The sequence below is a fragment of the Triplophysa rosa genome, linkage group LG2 (assembly GCF_024868665.1).
Source record: "Triplophysa rosa linkage group LG2, Trosa_1v2, whole genome shotgun sequence".
Taxonomy (NCBI): domain Eukaryota; kingdom Metazoa; phylum Chordata; class Actinopteri; order Cypriniformes; family Nemacheilidae; genus Triplophysa; species Triplophysa rosa.
In genome coordinates, this window is record NC_079891.1 from 15,936,960 (window position 1) to 15,964,659 (window position 27,700).

A 27,700-nucleotide genomic window follows, 5' to 3' on the forward strand; every position below is an offset into this window, starting at 1 on the left:
CAAAGTAAATCTTATTACATATAGGGTATTTATAAGTTTGTGGGGGCATTTTAAGTCAGTTCTATCCCAATGTAAGGAGACAAAAGGTTTTTAAAGCTTGAACATGAGGCAGTGTCTGAAAAGGCATAAACAACAAAAAAATCAATTTGGATAAAGCTGTAAAGACACTTTATGAGATCGTTTTGTCAATTTCCTATCTTAGTACATGCCTGTCTTGCTCTTTCATTGCAGGGGAAATATATTAGACGGAGATGCGGCTTGTTCTCCGTGTGGCCTCTGCTCGCATCTCACTGCTGCCAATTGATCAATCCATTCAAAGACAATTCAGACCATCTCCTGGGCAACAGTACTGTTCCCAATTTGCAGGGTAAACCCTGGCTCTACAGTAACGGACTGCATTAGTAGAACATAAAACAATATATTGTGAGCTCCGAACACTATGCAAAAAAAAATGTTCTTTAAAATAAGGACATAAATAAAACAACAAATTATATACATTTGTAAAATGCCTTTTATTTTGTATTAAATCATATAACTCTTTGCACAAAACTAACTACCGCAAATTAGAATGATATTTTCTGCATCTAAAAGTCAATGCTTACTCAAAAAAATTGTATAATGATATTAATAACTTAAATAGAGCTATAATCTGTCAGTTATCTGTCTAAAGTTATTTCTATTAAAATATATTTTGTACTTCATTTGCTTAACTGTTTAATCAGATTAAAACTTTAAAACTGACAGCTTAGTTATAGTTTATGAATTGCTTCTAGAATCATCCACAAGAAAATAAACTGTAATACACATTCCATAAAACTACACTTCCAAACATGCCCGCAGGAATGCTGGGAGCATGATGGTGGAAGGCTAGGTCAGCACCGCCCAGTACGGTAAGAGCAACAGAGGCCTACTAGTGATGCTCTGCTCGCCTACCTTCATGAGCCGGCTCAGGATCAGGCGTGAGCGAGATGTCGTTAAGCTCCCGCAGGCACAGCCATTCCCCATCCACCGACACGCGGAAGTTACATAGGTAGATGGTCTCCCTGGCAGCCTGTGTGATTTTGTCAGTAGTGGGGGTGGGGGCCTCGCTATGGGGCGTCAGATCGGACATGGTGACTCAGCTGATAGCTGCTGCGATGACAATAACAATCTCGATGGCGGCCCTCAGCGAGACGGATGCAGTGCAAAACACAAGCAAAACAATTAAAAATCCAGTCCAACCAACAGTCTTCTCTTCTCCAGTAGAAAGGAAGAAGGAAAACAAAGGAGGTGGCAAGGAAAACACACTAAATATCAGACAGCAGTCCGAGGCAAATCTGACAGAAAGGATGCTATTCTTCTCCTGGAGCTCAACAGCCTCGTTGCAAGAACAAGCAACAAAAGCTGAAATCCGGCATGTGAATAAAGGCTTCCCCGCTTCTGCTCTGGCTCGGCAAAGCCAGGGGATTGAGATGCTGTGTGAGTCGAGCTACACTCAGAGATGTCTCTTTCTCTCCAGCTCCCTCTCTCTCAGCCCCAACTAGCATTAATTGGATTGGCTGAACACACTGCAAATGGGAGGGTCTTGACCAAGATGGCTGCTGTGATGCTGAGGAGGATCATGGGAGTCACGTGAGCAGATGGTGACAGCGAAGGGGGCACAGCACCCGAGGGGCCTGTTGGAGGCGGGGGAGCTGGTGTTATTGAGCCACAAGAGAAACATGAAGGCCTTAGTAATCGAGACTAGATTTAGATTCTAGCTGATAAAGCTGCTGTTTATTAGACAAAATGTTTTAGAGAAGCAAGGCGCATTAGGTGCAGATAAACATGACATGTCACAGATGAACCAACCTATGCAAGGCGTCTCAGACGATACAAGAAAATATTTTGGAAACCAGTAAAACTGGTCATAAATTTTATTACTGATTGATTGTTAGGTAGATTTTTATGCTCTTTAATTTTATATTCATATACCTATTATTCAAACCTTATTAATTTAATTTCAACCTCAAATAAGCACTAATGCAAAATAACACATTTTGTAAAACAGCTCCATTATTAGACCTGTAAAATAAAAAACATGGCTCAACGTATAAGGATTTTTAAATAGGCCAGTTTAGGCCAAGCTATTGGGAAACACAAAAACTCAAGCGTCTTCCGAAAGACCCGTCAAAATAAAAGTCCCGTTAAATTGAACACTCAGACAAAAAATACTGTGGTGTACTATAGTATTTGCTTTTGAAAATTGTAGTGCCCTTGTAGTGAATTGATAAACACTGTATACTATAGTAAAGTTCATAAACACTATAGTATCTAAGAATTTTACTGCAGTTTACTATAGTATACTACAGTAATTTATGTGGACAAATATACCACTATTGTATAGTTAAAAAGGAAAAATACACAAATGAGAAATATTCAAACAAATTTAGGTAATCTAAAATTATATGGCCCTAATTAGGGCTGTGACGGTGGCAGTTTTTTACTTATTTTGGGAAATATATATTATTTATATAAATAATATTTATATTATTATATTTGCGTGTAGCAACCACATGACGAGTGGAAGAGAAATATAGACCTTATTTAAATACTTGAAATTGTTAAATAGTTAAATACTTGAAATTGAAATATGATATCTGAAATATATGAGGATGAAACATCCGTCCATGTTTAATGCGCAAATCCAGTGAAACGGCACACTACAGCACATAAAACATTTAAATAAACATCAGTAAATAATGAAAACTTAAATGATATAAGATAGTTAAATATCAAATAAAAAAGCTCTTGTTGCAGTGACAACTTCAGTCAGTCGCGTATTAACCCTTACAGTCCTTGACAATTCCATTTGAAACAAACTGTTTAAACCTACCTTGGCTTTCCTATTCAGATTGCCATAAAAACGTTACTTTTTCCAAGCGGGTCATAGCCGGTTTTGATTTTATGTAACTGTTAATTTTACAACAAGATCCATTGCAGAACCCACAGAATAACCTGGGTTTTGCCGGGCAGGCCCGCGCTCGAATGCGCCAACGGAAACGTATGCCAATAATTTCTGTTAATGTCAAATATTTTAAATGAAACCATCTACAACTGAAAGGGTACAAATAGCAATCCTGATCGCAACTATCATTTTTATTACACTTATATTTGTCACAGTGACGTGAACTACCGCGAGTGGCAGCTCACCACCGTCATGGCACTTTACCACCGCGGTGGTGCGGTTGTCACGGCCACCGTCACAGCCCTAGCCCTAATTTATTCATCTGTATGTAACATTAATGTCTTTTGTCAGTTACCTGTTTATTCATGATGAACTGCACTTGCATTTTTTTTTTAATGATGACAAAATGATTTATACTTGTGCTTCTACAGTTTGGCCTGTGCTACCAAACTTTAAACCTTTCTAGCACCAGTGCTATATAATTACTGCTTGCCTTTGTTTTATAGCAGTCACGGAGAGTAGGCCTATAACAGGGTTTTTCCTGCATAGAGAAATTGGAGGCGGCGCCTCCGTCAAATGTCGTGCCGCCTCAGGCTCTCGCCAAAATTATGTTGCGAGCCTTCACAAGAAATGTTGCGTGCATTTAACAGACTGTCATTTGTAACTGCAGTTGCGACATTACGCCACAGTGGAGGCGCTGTTTCGTTATCAGCACACTGAGGCGCTAAAAAGAGTTGCAAAACAAGAGCCAGCCTGTGTTTCACGGCTGTTTGTTTTGCATCAAAATACATGAAATTTATTGAATTAACATGACGTACATCATTGTAATGTCTTTAGCTGTGCAGTTGGATCGTTGAATCAGCATATACTGTACACAGCGAGTTCGCCAGTATGAACGCACATTGCATTCAGAATGACTCGCACACGAATGACTCATTTGAACCGATTCATTTAAACTATTGAACTTTTCAGTCACTAGCGAATGTAAGAGATCATTGAATCATTTAAAATGAACCACAGAGAATGCAAGATGTGAATGAGCTTTGCTCATTTAGTAAGACTGGTTAATTTAGTTGGCTATTGTGGGCTGAAAAGTTAGTTGAAATGATAAAAAAGCTTTATTTGATTAAAAAACAATTCTGTTTGGTTGAATAAAAGTAATGTTTTATATAACTTAATAATTGTCATTTTTATCTAATTTTATTAGAACTTTTAATATGTCAAACTCAAAGTCACTTTGGCCACTTAAAGGTACGGTAGGCCTACGTGTGTGTGTACAAGATCAGGGTGGCACCACCTCAGCCTCATTTTGAGACAGGAAAAACCCTGCTATAACCAAATTCAGGTGGCCAAAGCAGACACTAGTTAAAATGCTTAGAAGCAAACTTGACCAATCTAGATCCGGAACAATTATATTGAGAATTCAAATGAAATACCATTTTTTTATCGTTAGACAAGTAATTTTTGTACTCGGACAAGTGAATGACAAGTTTACTTGTCCAAAGGACAACCACATGATAATGCTTAATGTCAAGCCCTGAGTTATCTATCGTCCCCCAGGTCAGCTTGGACATTTCTTGGAGGAGTTGGATACGCTTCTGTCATCCTTCCCCGAGGATGGTACTCCTCTGGTGGTACTTGGAGACTTCAATATCCACCTTGAAAAACCGCAGGCTGCCGACTTCAACAACCTGACTGCATCGTTTGACCTCAAGCGAGTTCCCACTTCAGCAACTCATAAGTCAGGTAATCAACTAGATCTTATCTACACACGCTACTGCTCCACTCATCAATCCCAGGTCACCCCGCTGCACACGTCGGATCATTTCCTCATCACTCTTGATTTCGACCTAACTTCCCCAGACACTACACATGCCTCCCCACTGGTCACATGCCTCTTCACTGGTCACATGCCTCCCCAGTGGTCACATTCCGACGCAACCCATGTACACTCTCTCCCTCCCGCTTATCCTCTGCGGTCTCCGCCACGCTCCCTCCGAACAGCTCTCTCTCTTGGATACTAACACCGCCACCGACACTCTTTGCTCCACACTTACCTCCTGCTTAGACAGCTTATGCCCCCTTACATCTAGGCCATCTCGTGCATCCCCTTCTGCCCCCTGGTTATCTGATGTTCTCTGTGAGCATCGCTCAGGTCTGCTGAGAGAAAGTGGCGCAAATCTAAAGAACCCGCTGACCTCTGTCTCTATCAGTCTCTCCTCTCTTCTTTCTCTGCTGATGTCTCCTTTGCGAAAACTCAGTACTACCATGCTAAAATCAACAACTCGCCTGACTCTCGTACTCTTCTTTGCCCGCCTTCCCCCTCACCTGACGTCCATCGGACTTAACAGCTGATGATTTTGCATCTTTCTTCGTAAAGAAAACTACCACCATCAGCAGTCAGTTCTCTGCGCCACCACCGCCTCTTGATCACGGCCAAACCCCCGACACATGCTCGCTCCCCTCTTTCTCCCTCCTATCTGAAGATGATGTTTCCAAGGTCATGTCTTCGAACCACCCAACGACCTGCCCGCTAGATCCCATCCCCACTCATCTCCTCCAGACCATCTCTCCATCGGTTGTTCCCACTCTGACCCACATTATCAACTCGTCTCTCACCACTGGTACATTTCCCGCAGTCTTCAAAGAAGCCCGTATTACCCCACTACTGAAGAAACCCACTCTTAATCCTGCACTGTTAGATAACTACAGACCGGTATCTCTCCTCCCCTTCATTGATAAAACTCTTGAGCGTGTTGTACGTAATAGTGTTGGCTCGATACCAAAATTTTGCCTTTGGTACGGCACCAGAATCTAATACCGGTAATATCGGTACCACATCGGTACCATAGGTGATCAATAACCAGCCCCAAAATAAATTATTTGAAAAAATATTAAGAAGACTGCATGAAACTGCTGTAACTGCTTTAATGCATATTTCATATATTATTTTTATATTTTATATAGCACCATTTTATTTTTACACTGTATTACTGAAAAATGCTTATAGACTTATCATCATAAACCCACAAATATGAACAATTAAATTTTTAACAACAATTAAATGTTTCAAGTAGGTCTATTTAACAGTAGCATTCAAGATAAAAATAAAACACTGCACATTCTTCACTTCTATAAAATAAATATGCAATGACTCTAAATAAAGCTACAAAAGTTTCATTTTCTCTAATGGTTAGAGATTTTTAACCTAATGGTTAGAGAGTCTGACTCGTGACCAGAAGGTTGCCGGTTCGATACCCAGGGCCGGCGGGTAACGACTGAGGTGCCATTGAGCAAGGCACCTTACCCCTACTTGCTCCCCAGGGGCTGCAGTGATAGCTGCCCACTGCTCCGGGTGTACATGTGTTCACCACTTGCTGTGCGTGTGTTCACTACTCTCTGGATGGGTTAAATGCAGAGGTCACATTTCGGGTATGGGTCACCATACCTGGCAAATAGGTCACTTTCACTTCACTTTAAAACACAACGGACTGTGCTTCTGTGAACCTTTTGTGTTTTTGACATAACTGAGTGTGTATTTGCCAGTATAAAAACATATACAAGACGCAAAAGAGAACTTCATGATGATTAGTAGGCTAACTGAGATGTCTGGAACAGAGATAACGTTATATATGCTCTGTATGCCGTTGAATGGGGGTGTACAGACGCATCGCTAGGGCTGTCACGATTATTAAATAATCGTCTCATCGTGATTGTTTGACCTCATCGCGATGGTTTCAGATCATCGCAATTATTGCACATCTCTATAGAAGACACTAGGGGGAGCTGTAGTGCATCTGCATATTGCATATGTGGTTACTAAAGCATGGTAATACTTGTAAAATGTACCACCACAACACAATCACTTAAAAAAAAAAAAAAACATACAAATTACCTGCTGTACAATTTAATATTATTTAAGCAAATCTCAGTGTGAAAACCAGTCTACCAAAATTTCATTAACATAGAAATGAACTTTTATTGTAGTCTTGCAAGTGAGAAAAAAACAGACTAGAAGCTTTTCTATGACTGATAGTATTTTAATGGTGGCTTCAATTCACACCTGATCAATTTACTTAATTTACAAGTATTTGGCGGTTGTATTATTGACAGGTAAAAGCCTAAACCTTAAATATATGATGACCCAATTTTTTCCTATGTATTTCCAATAAAAAAACATAGTCTTGTATTCAGAACAATATGGTCGTTTCAATCGCTGAATCAAAAATGTATGAGAATTAAATGTCAAAGCTCAAAAACAGACAATTAATCGTCATAATCGCCAAAGCCCTAAAACAGACAATTAATCGTCATAACCGCAATGATTTATTAGACAATTAATCGTCAGTCAAATTTCATAATCGTGACAGCCCTACGCATCGCAGCATGTAGAATATACATTATACTGTAAAACAATCTAAAGATCTCTCAGCAAAAGTAGAAAGCCGAATTTGTAATAAATCACTCACGGTGTCTCAGTTTAAATGGTCGCAAAAGTGTTTGTAGAGCGATTCATCTTGTTCTTCTATGTTGCCGGTTCTGAGTCGGTTCTGTGGCATACTGCCACATAGCGGTGAACTTTGGAACAGCAGTGTTTCAAGTACCGAAACAAGCAAAACTCTGGTATTGAACCGATTGAAATCTAACATGTACCGGTAAATTTCCAGAGGTTTACCGTGCAACCCTAGTATATAACCAGCTCTCCTCTTTTCTCACGCAGAACAACCTCCTGGACAGCAACCAGTGAGGTTTCAAGAGCGGTCATTCCAGCTCTCTGTCACTGAAGCCCTGAGACTGGCAAGAGCTGCCTCGAACTCATCTGTACTCATCCTACTGGATCTATCTGCTGCCTTTGACACTGTTAACCACCACATCCTCCTGTCGACCCTCAAGGCTATGGGCGTCTCCGGAATGGTGCTACAATGGTTCAGGTCTTACCTCTCAGGTAGGTCATTTGGAGTATCCTGGAGAGGTGAGGTCTCTGAGTCCCAACATCTCGATACAGGGGTGCCTCAGGGCTCAGTGCTTGGGCTGTTGCTCTTTTCTGTATACACATCTTTTGGTGCTGTCATTCGGAAACATGGCTTTTCCTATCACTGCTATGCGGATGATACACAACTCCACCTGTCATTTCAGCCTGACGATCTGACTGTTTCTGCACCCATTTCAGCATGCCTGAGCGACATTTCGCTCTGGATGAAGGACCATCACCTGCAGCTGAACCTTGCTAAAACAGAACTGCTTGTAATCCTGTCCGACCCTAAGATCCATCACAACTTCTCCATTCAACTGGGCTCATCAACAATCACATCTTCCAGAACGGCCAGAAACCTGGGAGTGGTGATCGATGATCAGCTAAACTTCACAGATCAGGTTGCCAGCACCACTCAGTCCTGTAGATTCATCTTCTACAATATCAGGAAATTAGACCTTTCCTATCTGAGCATGCTACGCAGGTCCTAGTCCAGGCTCTTGTTCTGTCCAGACTGGACTTTTGCAATGCGCTACTAGCTGGACTTCCTGCTTGCACAACAAAACCTCTAGATGATCGAGAATGCAGTGGCAAGAGTGGTCTTCAATGAACCGAAGAGAGCACACGACACCCCTCTCTCTTCATTAAGTTACATTGGCTCCCTATAGTCGCTCGCATCAAATTCAAGACTCTGCTCCTGGCCTACAAGACCACCACTGTTTTGGCACCCCTTTATCTTCATTTACTAATGCAGACTTATGTACCTGCCAGATCCTTGTGCTCTGCAAACAAACAACGTCTTGTGATGCCATCCCAAAAAGGTAAAAAAAATTGCTCTCACAACCTTCTCTGGATCGGTTCCACATTTGTGGAATGATCTGCCTGCTGCTACAAGATCAGCAGATTCTGTGGCCATCTTTAAGAATCGGCTGAAAACACATCTCTTCCGTCAGCACCTAACCGATCATTTCTGACTTCTATATCTTTTCTACTCTATCTATATATAAAAAAAACTTAGCTCTGTACACTGTAGTAGGCTTTGTGAGACATGTTTTATTGCACTTATGCTTTTTGTTTTCCTAATGTTGACCCAATTGCTTCCATTGTTTACCCAACGTGTAAGTCGCTTTGGATAAAAGCGTCTGCTACATGACTAAATGTAAAATGTAAATGCAATAAAAAATCTAATTTTCAACATCAGGGCAATGATCAAGAAGTTTGAATGGAATGGAGATGTTGAAAATCAGCTTAAAACAGGATGTGTGTCTATATTGTCTCAATGCACAGCGAGGAGAAGAATCTGAGTGGCCAAAGACTCTTCAAGGAGCAAAGATGGAAAATAGCAGTAATCAGTTGAATTTTGGGGTCAGAAAACTTTTCATAAAAATAAAGGAAAACTGCACCTCCATCACCACAAGTTGTTTGGGACACTGTTCAAGAAACAAATCTTCTGCTCTCATGCAGAACTCCACCATATTAATCTACCATACTGGAACTTCAACCAGGACTGGGTTATGGGATTGCTTTTGTGCCAATAAAAATGAATGCAAACTTTTAAAAAACGAACAAAATTATACAATGAGAAAGAAAAAAAACACTTTGATAATGAAAACAATAAACTCAATTGCACGAATGTGACTTGATTTTCAAATAAACTGCTATTTTTCTTAACAATTTTCTAAGTTTCGTTTTTGCAAATAATAGTTTTTAATTCGCTGCTAGATTTTTCATTTGCGCTTTCCGAGTTTTCGTTTACGCTTCTCAATTTTTCGTTCGCCTTTCTGGCACAAATCTCACGTGTAGGCAGGACTTATGGCCGCTTTACGCTGATTGGCTAGTGAGTTTTTGATTGATAGCTCCCTGACAAGGAAGTCGATACTGAAGACAGTGCAGTGCAACGAATCTTAGAGAACGATCTGCATGCTGTTATCTTTATTGTTTGTACTTAAAAATACTTTCTTATTTAGTTAGTATATTAGTAATTGGTATTTGAAGTAGGTAAGTCATGCGTGGTGTGGATCCAAGCGTCCTCCTCATCCTCAGGTAAATTAATGTAATTCAGATAATAAAGAAAATCACTAAAGTTGTATTCCTGTACAGTATCAATTCTGTCTTTACTAAGCGCGTTCATTGTGTGCTTTATATTTTTTGTCAGGTATTATTTTATGGCCTATTAAGATAATTTTCTTAAAAAGGAACAAACAACTTGCATTATAACATCCAATAAAGACACGTTACAGATTATTGGGTTGTGAGAAATTAACGTGCTAAATGAAAACATTGCTGCATAGCTACTGTACAGAGAAACTTTTAGCGATTTTATTATCTTGGTTACATAAATGTACCTGATGGTGACTTGTGTCCAGCTGAGGAGGAGGATGACGATGTCGCTCTTGCATACAGTCTCCTTTTAAAGAATTAAGTCCACGTATAAATTAAGTACTGTATCATTCTTTTTAAACTCATGGTGAATGTACAGTATTATACCCCTTTCTTTACATTCACAGAAAGTACACCTCATAAAACACTACCAATACATTCAAATGACATTTATGTTTTTTAAACGCTACAACAAAACAAATTCATAAGATGACACAATTAGAGGCCTTCAGAATGTTTTATTAATTTAGTCTGCCTTTTGCAAACAACAATTTCATTATGTATTTACACACCTACATAAAACAGGTTAAAGAAAAGCAGAAGAGAGACTTCTTAAACTATAAACAAACATTTAAAGATAGAAACGATACATAAAATGCCACCACGATTATAATCTATAAATTAGAAATATGAACTGGAAGCATAACACTTTATTGTATATCTCCTCAAAACTCACTAGGCATCTCGTTTTCCTGATATCATTGAAATTATAAATTATAGACTGCTGACTTGACGGCTCTAAACCCACGTAAAGTTTGCATGTGAATATGGCTATCTATCCTGTATTTGCTCGACGTTGGCTTGGTTGTTACGGCGTCATAGAGCCTGAGCGTGTCCCACTTTTAAGTGCGTGAAAGTTGCTTAATATACTTACAAAATAAGAAAGTAATTTAAGTACAAACACTAAAACAATACAATACAGAAAACCGAAAACCGATTGCTCTCTAATCCGCTGCACTGTCTTCAGTATCGTCTTCCTGGTCAGGGAGCTGTCAATCCAAATCCTCACTAACCAATGAGAGTAAAGTGGCCATAAGTCCCCCCAACGTGAGATTTGTGCCAGAAAGGTGAACGAAAAATTGAGAAGCGTAAACGAAAACTCGGAAAGCAAATCTAGCGGCGAATTCAAAACTATTATTTGCAAAAAAAAAACGAAACTTAGACATATTGTTAAAGAGTACATTCCTCAATATTTTTAAGGGCTTATTTTGGTTTATGGAGTGTCCGACAACAAGTTTATGTACATACATGATGTAAAAATACTATTATTTCGTAATAATAAGCAGTTTTTATTACCTTACTTCTTGACTGACTCTCAAATGATTCGTTCCGCGATTCATCTGTGTAATCTCCGCCTTTCCGCCAGCGTAGTCTGATCTGATTGGTCAGATAGTGTAGTCTGCTGTGATTGGTCAGATGGTCTAGTCTGCTGTGATTGGTCAAATGGTCTAGTCTGCTGTGATTGGTCAAACGCGTTCAGCATGTGTCGCAAATGGACCGCCTATCATTACTGCTGTATTACGGTTTGCAGGTGGTTGGATATTAACAGTGTATAGAGAGAGATGGCGTCGATTTTACCTTACCAGTTCGAGCCCGAGTCTGACGAATCATTCTTTAATCCTTATACAGATGCCAGTAAGAAAAAGGACTGTTTTAGACACTTCTCTTGTAACAGTTAGTTATCACGGCATACAGTGTACGGTGTTCGTATCTTCAGATGTTATTATAACTATAGTACACCACGCAGTTCTTGAAATAAAGACTTTGCGAGTTAATATGGTTGAACACTTACATTAGCGCAACGAGTTTATAGCTAACGTTAGGTAAACAAACAGTAACAACCCCAAAAATAACGGTAACGTTAGCTAAACACAGACATGAGATAACGTCACACAAATTTAATTTTAAGTAAAGACAAAAATAAAGAGTCACAGTTACAGGTTGTGATTCGGTGGAGCTTACAGGTCCAAATAAAGTTGGTATTGCAACATCTTTTAAGGAAAGACGTTTAATGTATCCTGCAGTAAAGGCGCCAAGATTGATGAAGCAATCTTCGGTAAAATGACGCGCGCAAAGTAAAACGTTCGGTTTATACTCCTTTGGTGTCGTTTGAAAAATAAATAGTAACCATTTTTTCCTCAGAAGTTCTTCCTTTGGTAGTGAAAATAAGACTGACTTAGTTTCACTACATAGAACACAGCTTCTCTTAGACATGATGCACACGTCAAGAACGAGCTAGTACAGTGTTTGGGGAGGAGAGAGTTAAGTTTTCGCAGTCAGTAGGCGGGGATTTTTCTAGTGACGTAGGTACGTTGTGGTTAAAGATTCGGACAGGTCATGACTTGTTCGCGTGATTCAGAGTCGATTACCTTTTTTATAAGCTAATAACTTTGTTATTCGTTCACCTTCGGATTTACAACTTGGCAGATTGCTTACATTCAAACACGGCAAAATTAAACACTTCATGAAATGTATTTTTTATGATCTCGAGGAATGTACTCTTTAAGAAAAATAGCAGTTTATTTGAAAATCATGTCACATTCTTGCAACTGAGTTTATTGTTTTCATTATCAAAGTGTTTTTTTTCTTTCTCATTGTATATTTTTGTTCGTTTTTTAAAAAGTTTGCGTTCATTTTTATTGGCACAAAAGGAATCCCATAGTTCTATAGCCATATGAAATGAAAAATAGTTTTTTTTGGCAGCAATAACACAAGATAGGTCTGGTGCAAACATGGATAAAAAAATGCCCCATGTCCACAGTTAAACATGTCAGCAGATCTTTATTATTGTTTTGAACCTACTTTTATACCAGAGGTCTTGGACATCTTGTTCAGATACATGGCATCGTGTTTTCTATTAAATACCAACAAATTAAAAAAAACCCTGACTTGCTGTTATAGAAATATTATAATGGGTCATTGTTAGATCTTCCATCAGCACATTGGTTCATAATAAACATCAAAATCAACAAAAAAAATGTGTCACTGAACGCAAAATCAAGATCCTGCCATAGCCATCCCAGTTCCCTGATCTGAACACTATAGAAAATGAGTGGGATGAACTGAAGATAAGAGAGCACCAACATTTTAAGGATCTTAAGAGATTCTGAATGAAGGAATGGACTCGGATATAGGCTTAAATTTAATGTGCAGAAATGTTATATTGTGCAAGCGGCGCATTCACTCATTTTCGTCTACCCTCCTTTAAAGGGGTGATTTAACACTGTTTCATGCATTCTGACTTCTTTACAATGTTAAACGTGCTGTCTTCTAATGCTTGACATGGTCATCTTGTCAAAAAACGAGTTGGACGTATTACGTAGTATTTCTGTGCTCGATACACTCCCCTAAGTTTCGTATAGGTTTCGGAAAGTTTTTTTCGAACATGAAAAACCGTTATGTAACAACTTTTCCTAGTCCCTTATTGGGCAATTCTCCCGGAAAAGCACACCCATGGCAAGGCGAAAGAAATAGCCCGCCCACGTGTCATGTGACGAACGATAGGAAGACCCGCTTAACATCAAGATTGGCTGCGCTGTGGGCCTGCAGCTGCAGCTCGTTAATCTTGCGATAGTGAGAGAAGTTGATGTGTGTTTGTTTGTTCATGGCATTTCAGTGATGGATGTTATATAAACATGGATATAACTAGAGGTGCACCGATTGACCGGCCAGAGACCGGAATCGGATGGTTTTTCGTATAATCGGCCGGACCGGTGACCGGCCGGTCAGTCTCATGTCTCGCCGATTCCAAGTCGATCTTCTGTTGCCTGTGATGCAGGCAAGAATGTCAGTGCACTCAAAGCCGCAAGTAAACATGTAAACGTGCGCGCGCACAGCCTGTCTTTCACGGCTTGTTTATACTCGCATGTGTGTCCACCGGACCGCGAGTCTCTGCTGACTGACGCGCATCTCTCATGTCCGCTGACTGCACGCGCGTGCACACGCATCATGTATTGTACAGACAAAAAGGTGCACTGTAGTTCATCTCTCGCTGCTCCGTCTACATGGGGTATGTATGCCAACAGTGATGCTATTAGCATCATGCTAAACTCTGACACATGCTAAACTCATGTTGAAGTCGTTCACTCTGTGTAAAACAAACGTAAATTCCATTCAACCTGATTGCTTGTCTTAAGTTAAAACTGTGTTAATTTCACCTAGGTAAAATGACATTCAACACGACTTCTACTTGTTTCTAGAAATCCAAAATATAAAAAAATGAATAAATCAACCAATATATGTGATATATATCTGATTGAGTTCTTTACTAACAAAAAACTGCAAATACATATACATCTTTAGAGTAGAATTCACTCATAAGATTTTTAACTTTTTTATTGAAGTTGCGGCAAAAATCAACCCACTTCTTTTAATACAGACCCAAGATAAAGACAATTTATTTTACATTTCAGAAAAAATGAAATAAAGCAATGTTAGTTTCATAAACAGAAACAGACAAGAATAAAGTTGAAGTATTTTATTGTTATCTTAGTACAAAAATGAAAAAGGTAAATTAAGTGACATGTTTGGTTATATTTTATTATTTGTACTTATTTTCAGTCACAGAGTTCTTCAATTTAAGAGTTGTTTGGGAAAGAGAAGATTCTGTCATTTAATGCAGCTTGGAGAACTGCATTTGGGGAAATTGTAATGTTCAATAATTTATGTAATGAAAATTTAAAAAATGTGTATTGAAGAAAAGTTAATATGGTTTTATATACAATATACTGTCAATTGTAGTTTGTGGATAGAAAATCGGAATCGGCAGGTTTCACTTGTAATAAAATCGGAAACCGGAATCGGCAAAAAAACTGCAATCGGTGCATCTCTAGATATAACGATGAATTTGTAGATCGTTTGAAACTGATTGATGGAGCAGTCCCAGCGCTAAAAGATGCCAGACATGAATCGCACGGTAAGTGAAACTAAAGCCCTATTCGGATGGTAATTGTTTCTCATAAGGATGTCTGTAAAAATAAATCTGCTTGGCTCCTTGGTGATAAAACTTATGCATTCGGACAAACATAAATTCACAGTGTAGGTGAGCTTGTAATCCTGCGAACCCCAAAAATGCACTTCTCACGTGCTCATAAACATGAAAATTCGCATGGATTTAATAATAATAAAAATGATATTTTAAAATGTCAATACCGAATGTTTTCATGTTTTTTCTTAAGCAGCGAACCTGATCTATCGGTCAAGTTAGCTAGAATTTATGTGAACTTTTTTTAGGGTTTACATTTATTTGCGTAGATCCACGATAACCACAAAACATTGTGCTTTTGTAATATAAAGAAAGCCAAAAGGACGCACTTTCTGCCGTTTGTGAACTGTTTCTCTCCGTTCGCAGAAGCACTTCAGGTGCGTGTGTAATAAGACGTTATGTCAGAATCAGATTAAGAAGGGGCTTTATAACCAAGTATGTTTACACACACAAGGAATTTGACTTGGCGACAGGAGCTTAGTGCAGAAGAAAGTAAACACATGGTGCAAACATGAAAGAGGTGAAATAAAACATTAAGATATAAAAAAATGAAAATTAAATAATAACAGTAATGCATTATATACAAAAGTGAAACGTATAGACAAAAAAGAACAAATAATTGTTTAAATGAATGTGCAGATGTGTTATTTACAGGATTATCGTATTGTTTCTTACAATGTAAAAAATTATGTGAGTCATGTTGTGCTTTTTATGCTGCCATTTACGGTATTTTCAGTGCATCAGACACTATAAACCCTGAATCTTCTAAAGAGCAACACAATGAGGTGCTTTTAAGTGGTCAGAACGGACTTACAAAACATATTTTGGATTTAACACCTGTTATAAACTCAGAGATGTGGATTCGGACGGCAATTAAATTACTGCACGACCTTGGTGTTTGTCAAAAAACAGTAGGTAATTTGGCCGGGGATTTTACTGCGGATGGTGGGAGAAAAACACAGACATTCTGGATTCGGACAGCAATAAAAATCACCATTAACCCCCGTAAATGGTGAAAATATCTTACGTCCCTATGAAAAACAATTACCGTCCGAATAGGGCTTAAGTCATATGTCTGTGTTTTGTTGGCAATCGGCGCGAAGTGCATAATGTAAACAACACACGAACTTATAGTGAATCAACAGTTATGCAGGGATAATATGAAGGTATTTCAGTAGCAAAACTTGAGAGCATGTAGATTTTAATTTGTGAACTTGTAAAGTACGTATTTGTACCTGTACACTAAAATGTACACTCACAGCCCCAATGTCAAAACTTGTAAAATAAAAAATTGAAGTTGAATATTGAGATTTGCACTCATGGACAAAACTCACAAATCTGTCTTCGGAATTTGAAGTTGCAGAAAAATAGTCACAAACGTGTAAACTGGCATTTACTAAAATACATTGGCAGATACAAATGCATAGCACATATTTACACGTTTTCCTAGATTCAGATTTGAATTGCAACCACAAATAGGCATCTACAACCTCTCAAATCTGTCACTGCAGTTTCAAATCTTCCCGCCTTGACTTTTGCTACTACTTTCGCGATAAACCCGTTGCAAAACTAACTTGTGCACTTGAAAGCTCAGAGGCAGAGAAAGAACGGCATTTGATGACGTCACGCAGCTGAGCCACACCGCCCCCTAATGGCAGGAAAAACCACAATTTAAATCACTAATACAGTATTTAATTTAAGATGAAACTCTAAATCAATAAATACATTTTCCTTAACAAAAATACTACTTACGGCCACTTTTTTTACTATAAATTAACTTTTCTATTTTATTCTGCAGTATATCTTTGTTCTATGTTTGTCCTTTATTATATATTTATTGCTTTTCTACCCCATCTGCAAAATATAATTTTTTTACAGGTACATACTGTATGACAATAAAGATCTTGAATCTGATAAGGGTGATGTATAAATTAGCAACCTAATTAACAACCTAACTTAGCTGAAGCAAGTTCGCTGACGATAATGATCAAAATTAAAAACAGAAAATGTACAGTCAGCCTGTCATTGTGTAAGACTCTTATATCAGAATGATCAGAATCAGTTCTTGTATAACACTGAAGGGGTTTACACTGCGTTCCAAATTATTATGCAAATGATATCTTTCTCTGGTTTTCCTAATTTGTCGATGCAAATGACAGTCAGTATAATTTTCAAGTAATCAACAGTTAGGGTACATTTGGAATTTTATTGAACAAACCTCCCACTGACAACAGTATTTATTTAAAAAATGAAAAACTCAAAATGCACTGTTCCAAATTATTATGCACAACAGAGTTTGAAAACATTTCATAGGTTGTAAAAAACTGAAAATGGTCATTTGTTGAATTTGCAGCATTAGGAGGTCATATTTACTGAAATCAAAAGCTATTTCAATCAAAAACATCCTAACAGGGCAAGTTACATGTTAACATAGGACCCCTTCTTTGATATCACCTTCACAATTCTTGCATCCATTGAACTTGTGAGTTTTTGGATAGTTTCTGATTGAATTTCTTTGCAGGATGTCAGAATAGCCTCCCAGAGCTGCTGTTTTGATGCTAACTGCCTCCCACCATCATAGATCTTTCGCTTGAGGATGCTCCAAAGGTTCTCAATAGGGTTGAGGTCAGGGGAGGATGGTGGCCACACCATGAGTTTCTCTCCTTTTATGCCCATAGCAGCCAATGACACAGAGGTATTCTTTGCAGCATGAGATGGTGCATTGTCATGCATGAAGATGATTTTGCTACGGAAGGCATGGTTCTTCTTTTTGTACCATGGAAGAAAGTGCTCAGTCAGAAACTCTACATACCTTGCAGAGTTCATTTTCACACCTTCAGGGACCCTAAAGGGGCCCACCAGCTGTCTCCCCATGATTCCAGCCCAAAACATGACTCCGCCACCTCCTTGCTGACGTCGCAGCCTTGTTGGGACATGGTGGCCATCCACCAACCATCCACTACTCCATCCATCTGGACCATCCAGGGTTGCACGGCACTCATCAGTAAACAAGACTGTTTGAAAATTAGTCTTCATGTATGTGTGGGCCCACTGCAACCGTTTCTGCTTGTGAGCATTGGTTAGGGGTGGCCGAATAGTAGGTTTATGCACAACTGCAAGCATCTGGAGGATCCTACACCTTGAGGTTTTCGGGACTCCCGAGGCACCAGCAGCTTCAAATACCTGTTTGCTGCTTTGCAATGGCATTTTTGCAGCTGCTCTCTTAATCCGATGAATTTGTCTGGAAGAAACCTTCCTCATTCTGCCTTTATCTGCACGAACCCTTCTGTGCTCTGAATCAGCCACAAATCTCTTCACAGTACGATGATCTCGCTTAAGTTTTCGTGAAATATCTAATGTTTTCATACCTTGTCCAAGACATTGCACTATTTGACGCTTTTCGGCAGCAGACAGATCCTTTTTCTTTCCCATATTGCTTGAAACCTGTGGCCTGCTTAATAATGTGGAACGTCCTTCTTAAGTAGTTTTCCTTTAATTGGGCTCACCTGGCAAACTACTTATCACAGGTGTCTGAGATTGATTTCAGTGATCCAAAGAGCACTGAGACACAATACCATCCATAAGTTTAATTGAACAATATAAAATTAAATGTTTACGACACTTAAATCCAATTTGCATAATAATTTGGAACGCAGTGTATTCTGCGATAACAACCGACTGGATGCATTATCCTGCGGCTAGTAATTATCACATGAGAAAATAATTGTACACTAAATATTGATTAAATATGTTTAAGCTCATCTGTTAAAAATCCAAACCTTCCATGAGAAAAGAAACTTCCAGGTAAACCCACAACCCCAATACTGTATATGGTGGCATTGCACAGTCCTGCATACAATTTCTGTTCATTTTCCCTTTATTGAAAATAACAAAAAAATATAAAAAAGTAGAAATAGCTTAAAAGTGCAATAATGGTCAATAATACATTGCTCACTGAATTTAATTTACATTTATATTATACTACCAGGAACGTGTTTTTTTATATTAATATAATATTGGTAACATTATAACTAAAGCAATAATAATTCTCAAGGGTTAGGCTTAGGGCTGTGCCGATAAACAATATCATATCGAATCGCGATAGAATGTATTTCAAAAACGATGATAAACTATCGCCATTTTGACTCGACATGGATTAATCTTACAGTCTAACAGAACGCAGAAATAAATGCAACAACAGTCAGTCAGCATGCAGCTTTTATCATGCGCGTCAATGTACAAAGTCCATTTCATACTGCACTTGGCAAAGAAAACTCAACATGAGGAGGAAAACATTACTGGAAGCGGAAACAAAGGTGAAACTAACCTCGAGTTGTCATCACGCGGTTTATCAAGTGTCTTATTTTTTTCGCAATCGCCGGTTAAACAAAACAAACTTGAGGCGCTGCCCTGTACAGATTAGAGATGTAATGAAGTGAGTTTGTGTGCACATTAAAATATTGAACCTTGCATGTAAGATGCTTGCATGATTAAAGAAATGTACTACAGTTTATGTGAGATGTCTTTTTGAAAGACTAAGGTTCACTGAATGCATTGAATGAATCTCACTACTCGAGCAAGACATTATTGCAGCGTTATGTATGTGCGCAGGTGCTGAGCCAATGGCGTTCGAATGTACACAGTAACGGAGCCCTTTCATTGGTTGAATGTACTGAATGAACACCCCCTTTACTTAACGAGTCAATTGAATCTAAATGAGACTGAATGAACTGGTACATGTTGTTTATGGCCTAATATCCTCTGTGTTGCAACAGTGCATTAATTTAATTGAATTTTAACTGGTTAAAGGTTAACTTTTGTTAATAAACTGTATTTAAAATAGATTCTTTTAAATACAGTTTTTTAATTAAATATATATCAAAATAAATATCGTTATCGATCAATATAGAAAAAAACTATCGAGTTTACTTTTTTGCCATATCGCCCAGACCTAGTTAGGCTATAGAATCATAATGTTGAACCGTGTAAATGTACATTTTTATATAGTATATCAATGAACATTATAGTATACATAACGGAAAATGTGGTCAGCATGTCATTATATTTTAAAACAAACCATAGTACACAAAGTATTATCGATAGTATACAGAATGATATCATTGAAATACATTACGAAATGATATCTATACAAGATAGTATAAGTCATGGAATAATTATACATGACAGTATATATAAGTCTGATGGTTTCGCTTTAGTTATTTAAACATTATTTAAACTATTATTTGCTAGATCCTTTCATTGTGATTTTTCCCGCCATTAGGGGGCGGTGTGGCTCAGCCACGTGACGTCATCAAATGCCGTTCTTTCTCTCGCCTCTGAGCTTTCAAGTGCACAAGTTAGTTTTGCAACGGGTTTATCGCGAAAGTAGTAGCAAAAGTCAAGGCGGGAAGATTTGAAACTGCAGTGACAGATTTGAGAGGTTGTAGATGCCAATTTGTGGTTGCAATTCAAATCTGAATCTAGGAAAACATGTAAATATGTGCTATGCATTTGTATCTGCCAATGTATTTTGTAAATGCCAGTTTACACATTTGTGACTATTTTTCTGCAACTTCAAATGCAGAAGACAGATTTGTGAGTTTTGTCCACGAGTGCAAATCTCAACATTCAACTTCAGTTTTTTATTTGACAAGTTTTCACATTGGGGCTGTGAGTGTACATTTTAGTGCACAGGTACAAATACTTACAAGTTCACAAATTAAAATCTACATGCTCTCAAGTTTTGCTACTGAAATACCTTCATAGATAATGCGATGGTGTATCGTATTGTGTGCTCGTGATTTAGTTCCTCCCCCCGCACACCCCCAGGAGGTTGTCTGATTTCAGAAATAATCGTACAACTGTATCTTTTATAAATGTTATCAAACTAAATACTCTTCGAAGATACAAAGTCTGCAATACTACTCTATATGTACTCAAGAAGATTAATATGAGATTGGCAGAAACTGCGCGTTCAACCTGAACTTTAACCATTCTATCAGTACCCCGCCCCCAAAGACATAATTCGCGGGTGTAAGAGGCGCATTTAATGCTATGATGAAGCAGAAGGACCGACAGAGCAAATGAGTGAAGCGCTCAATCTTGCGACTGAAACGTTTTGCCGCCTGCAGAATACAAGAATGTCCCCGGCTAAGGTACAAAACAGCAAAGATAATGAAATGTGTTGCGTGTATTGTAAGCTTGTGATGCTAATGCAGGAAACATGTGTTTAAACTTTAAAGGTGCCATAGAATGGAAACTGTAATTAAGGCATGGATTAATAATAAGAGGTCTGTACATGGAAATGACATATCATGAGCCTCAAACACTATTGTTTTCTCCTTCTTGTGTAAATCGTGTGCATGCAAAAGACCACTGAAAAAGTGGCCAATCCCAACATAACACAGACTGTGACGTTACAGTTGGGATGTACGCCCCCAAAGTTGCATATACCTGCCCATGTTCTAGGCCAGCCGGACGGGTTGTTGCTATTGTTGTCATCTGTGCAGTGCAAGATTCTCAGTTATAAAAGCGTCTTCTTTATACAACGCAAGCTGCGCAGACACGCATCTTCTTTATACAGTTATAAAGTCAGGCGTGCCTCTTAACTGTATTACAGTGATTCTTTACCCATGAATGTGTGTGTGTCTACATCCATGTAGAATAGATTTAAGTTAAACTACCTGTACATACAACGTTAATACTGCAGACTCGTGCGTGAAGTTCAGAGTAGAAAATAATTAATTATATTGCACGTGATGTTACAGCATATGGCTATAGCGATTCTCGGGTGTGATCGACTTGCATTAAAGAGCTTTATTTTCACAGTTATTTCTAAAGAAGAATTTTTCACCATCAAAATGTGTGATTTCCATTCGGTTCAATAGCATTGTTAACGTTCGGTGCCTCCAACATGGCCGACTTCCGGATTGATGACGCGTCGTGAAAACCCTCTATATGTGACCCTGGACAACAAAACCAGTCTTATGGGTCAATTTTTCGAAATTGAGATTTTTACATAATCTGAAAGCTGAATAAATAAACTTTCTATAGATATATGAGTTGTTAGAATAGGACAATATCTGGCTGAGATACAACCGTTTAAAACTCTGGAATCTGAGAGCGCAAAAAAATCAAAATATTGAGAAAATTGCTTTTGAAGTTGTTAATCAGGGGCACTGTGGCAGACCATCCACTCACAAAAATAAAGTTTTTATATATTTAAGGTAGGAAATTTACAAAATATCTTCATGGAACATGATCTTTATTTAATATCCTAATGATTTTTGGCATAAAAGAAAAATCGATAATTTTGACCCACACAATGTATTTTTGTCTTTTACTAAAAATGTTCCCGTGCTACTTAAGACTGGTTTTGTGATCCAGGGTCACATATGGTAAAGTGTTACATATACAATAAAAATAATTAAACCATAAACAATGATTTGTATTCATTTCTAATTTATTTATTAATGTTTTAAACACATTAGAATGAAGTTTTAGTGATTCTTTTTTCTTACCTAACCCCATGACTCTGGTGCTACCAAATTAAGGGCTGGTGCCGCCAACTGAATAACTTGGTAGCACCAGTGCCACCTCTCTCAAATGTTTGTCTAGAGTCCTGAGAAATTAGATATATTTTAGTTATTGCTATTATTGGTCACACTGGTCGTTATACATCATTGACCCACATACCACACAAATCACATCACCTTTAGTTAGTTATTGAACTGTAAAAATATTTTGGTGCACCACATTGCAAAAAAGAAAATGATGCTTGTGCAATAAATATAAGACAGTTTGCAAAAACCTGTAATTTGTTTGACATAAGAAAACAATTACTTTGCAATTGCAACTATAATCCTTTATACTATAATAATCATTAAAAACATTACGCGGTTGTCTTAAAATCTAATGGGCTGCCTTCTTTTACCAAGTGACATAAATTTTTGTCATAACAAGTGTCGTTCTTTAAAATGCCCAACATGCTGTTCATATAGGCAGCTCATACATCACTGACAGTGCCACAGTGTATTTTACATCTCTACTAAAGCCAAAACGGAAGTAACGTTACCTCAAAATACTGTAAGCATGAGCTCGGCCGCAGAGGACACTCTGGCTGTATTATGAATGCTAAATATGCGAGACTTAAGTAATAAATTGCAGAAAAATAGGCTATAAAAGACAGTCCGAAACTGAGCCGCATATTGCAAACGTGCAAAACGCTAGACACTGTAGTGGCTGTCATGTTGCAATGTTGTTGACATTGAAAAAAGACAGGGAGAAATGCTGGACGTATCAAATGCTGCTGCTGAAAGCTCATGTGTAACAAACACTACCACTGTATGTAAACTGAAGCTATAAACAAACGGTCATATCATATACTCACTTCTCGTTTTCTTGGTCTTCTCAATTTGGAAATCATATCGCACTGGTGCGGCAGAAGCGCTTGTCTTTGAAAACTGTATACTTGAGTTATAAGTTAGCGCCTCCTTAAAGTAAATGACCGAGGCCGGAGAAAGCGACTCCTCCGGACTATTGGCTATATGTCCATCGTTTTCCTTCATGTGGGGTTTAAGGAATTCATTAGATGAACGTAAAGTTTTAGCAACTTCGGTGCTCTGGTGCTCCGAAGCTGGTGAGCTCTGATCCGCCATCTTCAGTTCAAATTCATGTGACCGCTCTGCGTCAACACAACTCTGTGCTCAGCAGTTTAACACTGATCTCTAATACACAACATCATCACGTATTCTGTAAGGCTTTTTTAGATAGTAAGCCTCTGTCCCATGTACTCCTGGCCAAGAACATGAAGAAATAAAAATGTGATTCAAAAAAGGTCATGTGCTCAGCTGTGACGTGGTACCTCAGCTTGATGAGCGAGCTCAGTTTAAAGGAACAGCAGTTCCGTTTCATTGACCCGAATAGAAAAATATGTTATTTGTCGTACACAAATAAAGAAACAATTTGAAATACCAGCAGTTTTTTTCTACAGAAATAAAATAAACAGTTACAGTATTAACTTTTTATTTTATAAATTATTTTAACTATATGGTGGAGAAGCAGATTTGGAGAATGGATGGCGATCCATCATTTTCATATATTACTGTATAGTTGAGCCACACTGAAAAAGCCACACTTGGTTTTTATTACGTAGAGAGAAGTTCCCGCAAAATCAGTGCTGCCAGCATTTGTCGGTCTTGAGGAGGTGCAGATTTATGGACACCGCTATACATTTTAAAATCTGTGCTACACTATTACTTGTTTTCTTGAGGGTGAAAATTAACAAAGCAAATTTTTGATTAAGAGAATCTACAGAATTTACTTTAGTTCTTTGTTACAAGTATGCATTGTCCAATGCAACAGCAGAGGGCGCCGTTACCTTTCGTTTAGTCTTACCCATCTTTGTGACCCTAACATAAGTGGATACAATTCCCAAATAAACATTTAATAAAGAAAAAACTTTACTCAAAACTGTTTGGCAACTTCCTGTCCATCAAATATAACATTTTTGTTTTGTTACATGTAAGGAATAATTGACGACGGACCGTTAAATTATTTGAAAGTTAATGCACACCCCGAAGTGGTAATGCGGCCACGACGCGAAGCATTTGCAGGTGTGTAACCACAAAAATTTTTGCACAGAAACGGGTGTTATACTACTTTATTAATAAATGATTGAATTAATTAAAAATACATAAAAGACCAATATATAATTTTCATAGCACTGTAAGTAAATGGGAGAGTGGGGCACAGCCTAAAGCTTGAAAAGCTTGTTTCTAGGTACTGTTTCTGTGCAATTACAGCAAAAGTGACAGAAGTGCAAATGTGCAAATCTTACCCCATGGTATAGGGTTCATTGTAACAGACAGAGGGTTAGTTGTAACACTTGCTAGAGATTTTTGTTGGAACACAAATCAATATTATCCTATGTATAAACAAGAGGTGGATATTGTTTGTACATCTACATATCCACACAGCATCCAGCCATCCCTCATCTAACCGTCCTAAGTTCTATTATCAACACAGATTTATGCATTATGAGAAAATGCTGCACAATATCCAAAACCTCATAACTGTCAATTACTTCCCCTGATATTGTAATTTCAGTTATGCTTTCGATTAATAGAATTGATGTGGTTTTCAACTAACCCCGCTGTGTAACATTTTTGTTCAATGCCCAGTTAACAGTTTCTAGGAGTGGTTGACATGTTTCAATATGATATTTTTTAGGCAACAAGACAGTGATTAAGATAATATAAGGTTGGATTTGATGACTTACACACCCAACTGAGAAATCGAAAGAAACATATGTTGACGAAATTTACTTTCATTTACTTTTCATATGCTTTGTCCAATACTGCATACCTCCATGAAAACACATCAAAAAGCACAAATCACTTGACCCTTTGACTATGTGAAACATCCATGTAAAAGTTAACCTCTTGTTAGTTTGAAAATGTCATGGTCCAGGTCAGGTCGGAGCATTATCGGGCACGGGGTTTGTTTTGTTTTCTGTCGAGCACGTGGTAGTCGCCAGCTGACGGCTGACCGCATGCTTGGTGTCTGCGTCATTATCCCCAACCTCCTGTGTCTGTAAGTCTCCTGCACTGGTGTTTTTCCACTCCACGTCACACACCTGTATTCATTTTGCCCATCTAGCATATCCATTCCCCTAATTGCCTCACACCTGATAAACCTTCTCTCGGTATGTTCCCATTAAATACCCTCATTGTCTCTTGTCCTTTGTCTGACCGTTGCTTGTGATAGCCAGTTCAGACTGCCCCAGACGTAGTTGCGACTTGTCTGACGAAGTTGTAATTTCCCCTTAGTCGTATCATAGTCTTAGATCCAGTTCTGTCTTGTCTTGTCAAGTGTGTAGCTTACCTTCTTCTGTTACCTCGGCTGTGCTCTTCTTGTCTCCGGCAGCTCTCGTTGGCGCTCCACTCGGCTACCTCCGGCTTCAGGCAGCTCCCTGCTGGAGGAATTCCGATTATCTCCCTCTGCAAGGCCGTCTGCCGAACTCTCTGCACGGGTCCCGGGTCGAGTGAGGTCCCCAGGCGCTTCCGTCCACCACCTATCGCCAGAGACCTATCCTCTGCCCTAGCCGCCATGTTCAACCCCTCTGGGGTTTTCAAGTTCTCACCGCCGCGGACGGTAACGTTTGTGAGAAATAAAACCTTCGGAATACACCGCACTTGGGTCGTCCTGTGTTTCTGTCATGACAGAAAACCCAGCTAAAGTCATGTTTGTGGGATTTACTGATTTCTACAATCATCCTACATGTAAAAAACATTCTGTGAAAATATAATCTTGATATCTTTAACATTGACTGAGTAAGGCAATGTCAAAGATTGAAATCATAGTGACATTAAGGGTTGAAATCAAATGTTGATGCTTATCTCATGATTAGATTATGAGAGTTTAGCCTGGATTTCACAGATCATTCCTTTAATGTTGATATTTAAATGTCAAAACATGGTGACAAAGTGTCTGTTGCATCTGGCAACTTTATCCCCAGGTATGTTGCAGAGAGCATTTTATTGTAAGATTGGACAATAAAAATATACCTTAAGTACAGTGTGTGCTTTATTTACGGAAAGTCTGTATAAAGAAGTATTCCTCTGCTGTTGGGGGATCATCAGCTTTTCTCTACTTCTCAGATTAACTTTTGTGTTTTCATATTGCTCTGTGGTGCCGTGAGTCTTACAGAGTGTGCAGGTAAATTAGTATCTTTTGACTTTTATTACTTTGACATTACACACACCAATATTTTGAGTAAGGATAACACAGAAGTAGAATTTAAAGTTGTAAAATTTTCATTATTGATCAATTTACACCAAAATTGAAACACACAATATGTTTTAGATCAGATGGTTAAAAAACATTAAATACATGGAATTCAATGTAACATGAAATACATGTGAAAAATCACATTTTTACATATTTAATAACTGGGGTCTCTGAGCCCCCAAACAAATAATGTGACAATTTCTAGAGTGGACATTTCAATTATGACAAGCTCTTTTTAATACTTTTTATTTGATCAATATTTGCAAAACCCAAAGACAAACAGGGCGACCAATAGAAATGTTGGCCAATATCATGGCCAATCAGAATTAAGAATTAAAAATGACTTTGTAATAAAACAGCATTTGTTGATATGTGAATTGTTAAAGTTAAAATTATTTATTATAATTGCATTGTTTCACAGCAAAATTGTTAAGTGTTAAAAAATGTCAAATTAACTCTCACAGTGTATATATAATCCACACTTTGAGAGTGTGGATTATATGTACACTGTGAGTGTCATGCACTTCTGTATCGGTATCTGTAGTGAACTGAGTCTACAGAGAGTAAACCATGGAACCAGCCAAGAAAAGAGGCCGTTCGGAAGTCTGGCAGGATTTTCAAGTTGTATCAACAAACAAGGTAACTAATAATATGTGTCTATATTATCAGTAATAATGTGTATTGTTTGCATATTTAATATAAAATATATAATAAAATGTATTATGTTAAGTAATAGGCCTATATAATGTACAGTATATGAAAAGAATTACAATACATTAATACATGTGACCTCCTGGTTGAGTGCCTAATTTGTTCTCAACAGCTTTCTTACAATAACAACACATCCTCAATGTTGAGACATTTTAGA

The 27,700-nt window shown here is 38.2% G+C and overlaps 1 protein-coding gene across 4 annotated transcripts in view; it reads right to left on the reverse strand.

Moving 5' to 3' along the window:
* rufy3 (RUN and FYVE domain containing 3) overlaps nucleotides 1–23,893 on the reverse strand; it is a 41,735-nt gene extending 17,842 nt beyond the window's left edge. For 2 of the 4 annotated variants that reach the window (XM_057357251.1, XM_057357243.1), the window contains exon 1: nucleotides 23,432–23,893. In XM_057357251.1, coding sequence (XP_057213234.1) covers nucleotides 23,432–23,699 — 268 coding nt within the window. In that variant the 5' untranslated portion in view covers nucleotides 23,700–23,893. Of the gene's footprint in view, nucleotides 1–933; nucleotides 1,556–23,431 lie in introns of those variants that run through there. The other 2 variants (XM_057357261.1, XM_057357270.1) reach the window with 2 other exon arrangements.
* Between the last annotated feature and the right edge of the window lie 3,807 nt (nucleotides 23,894–27,700).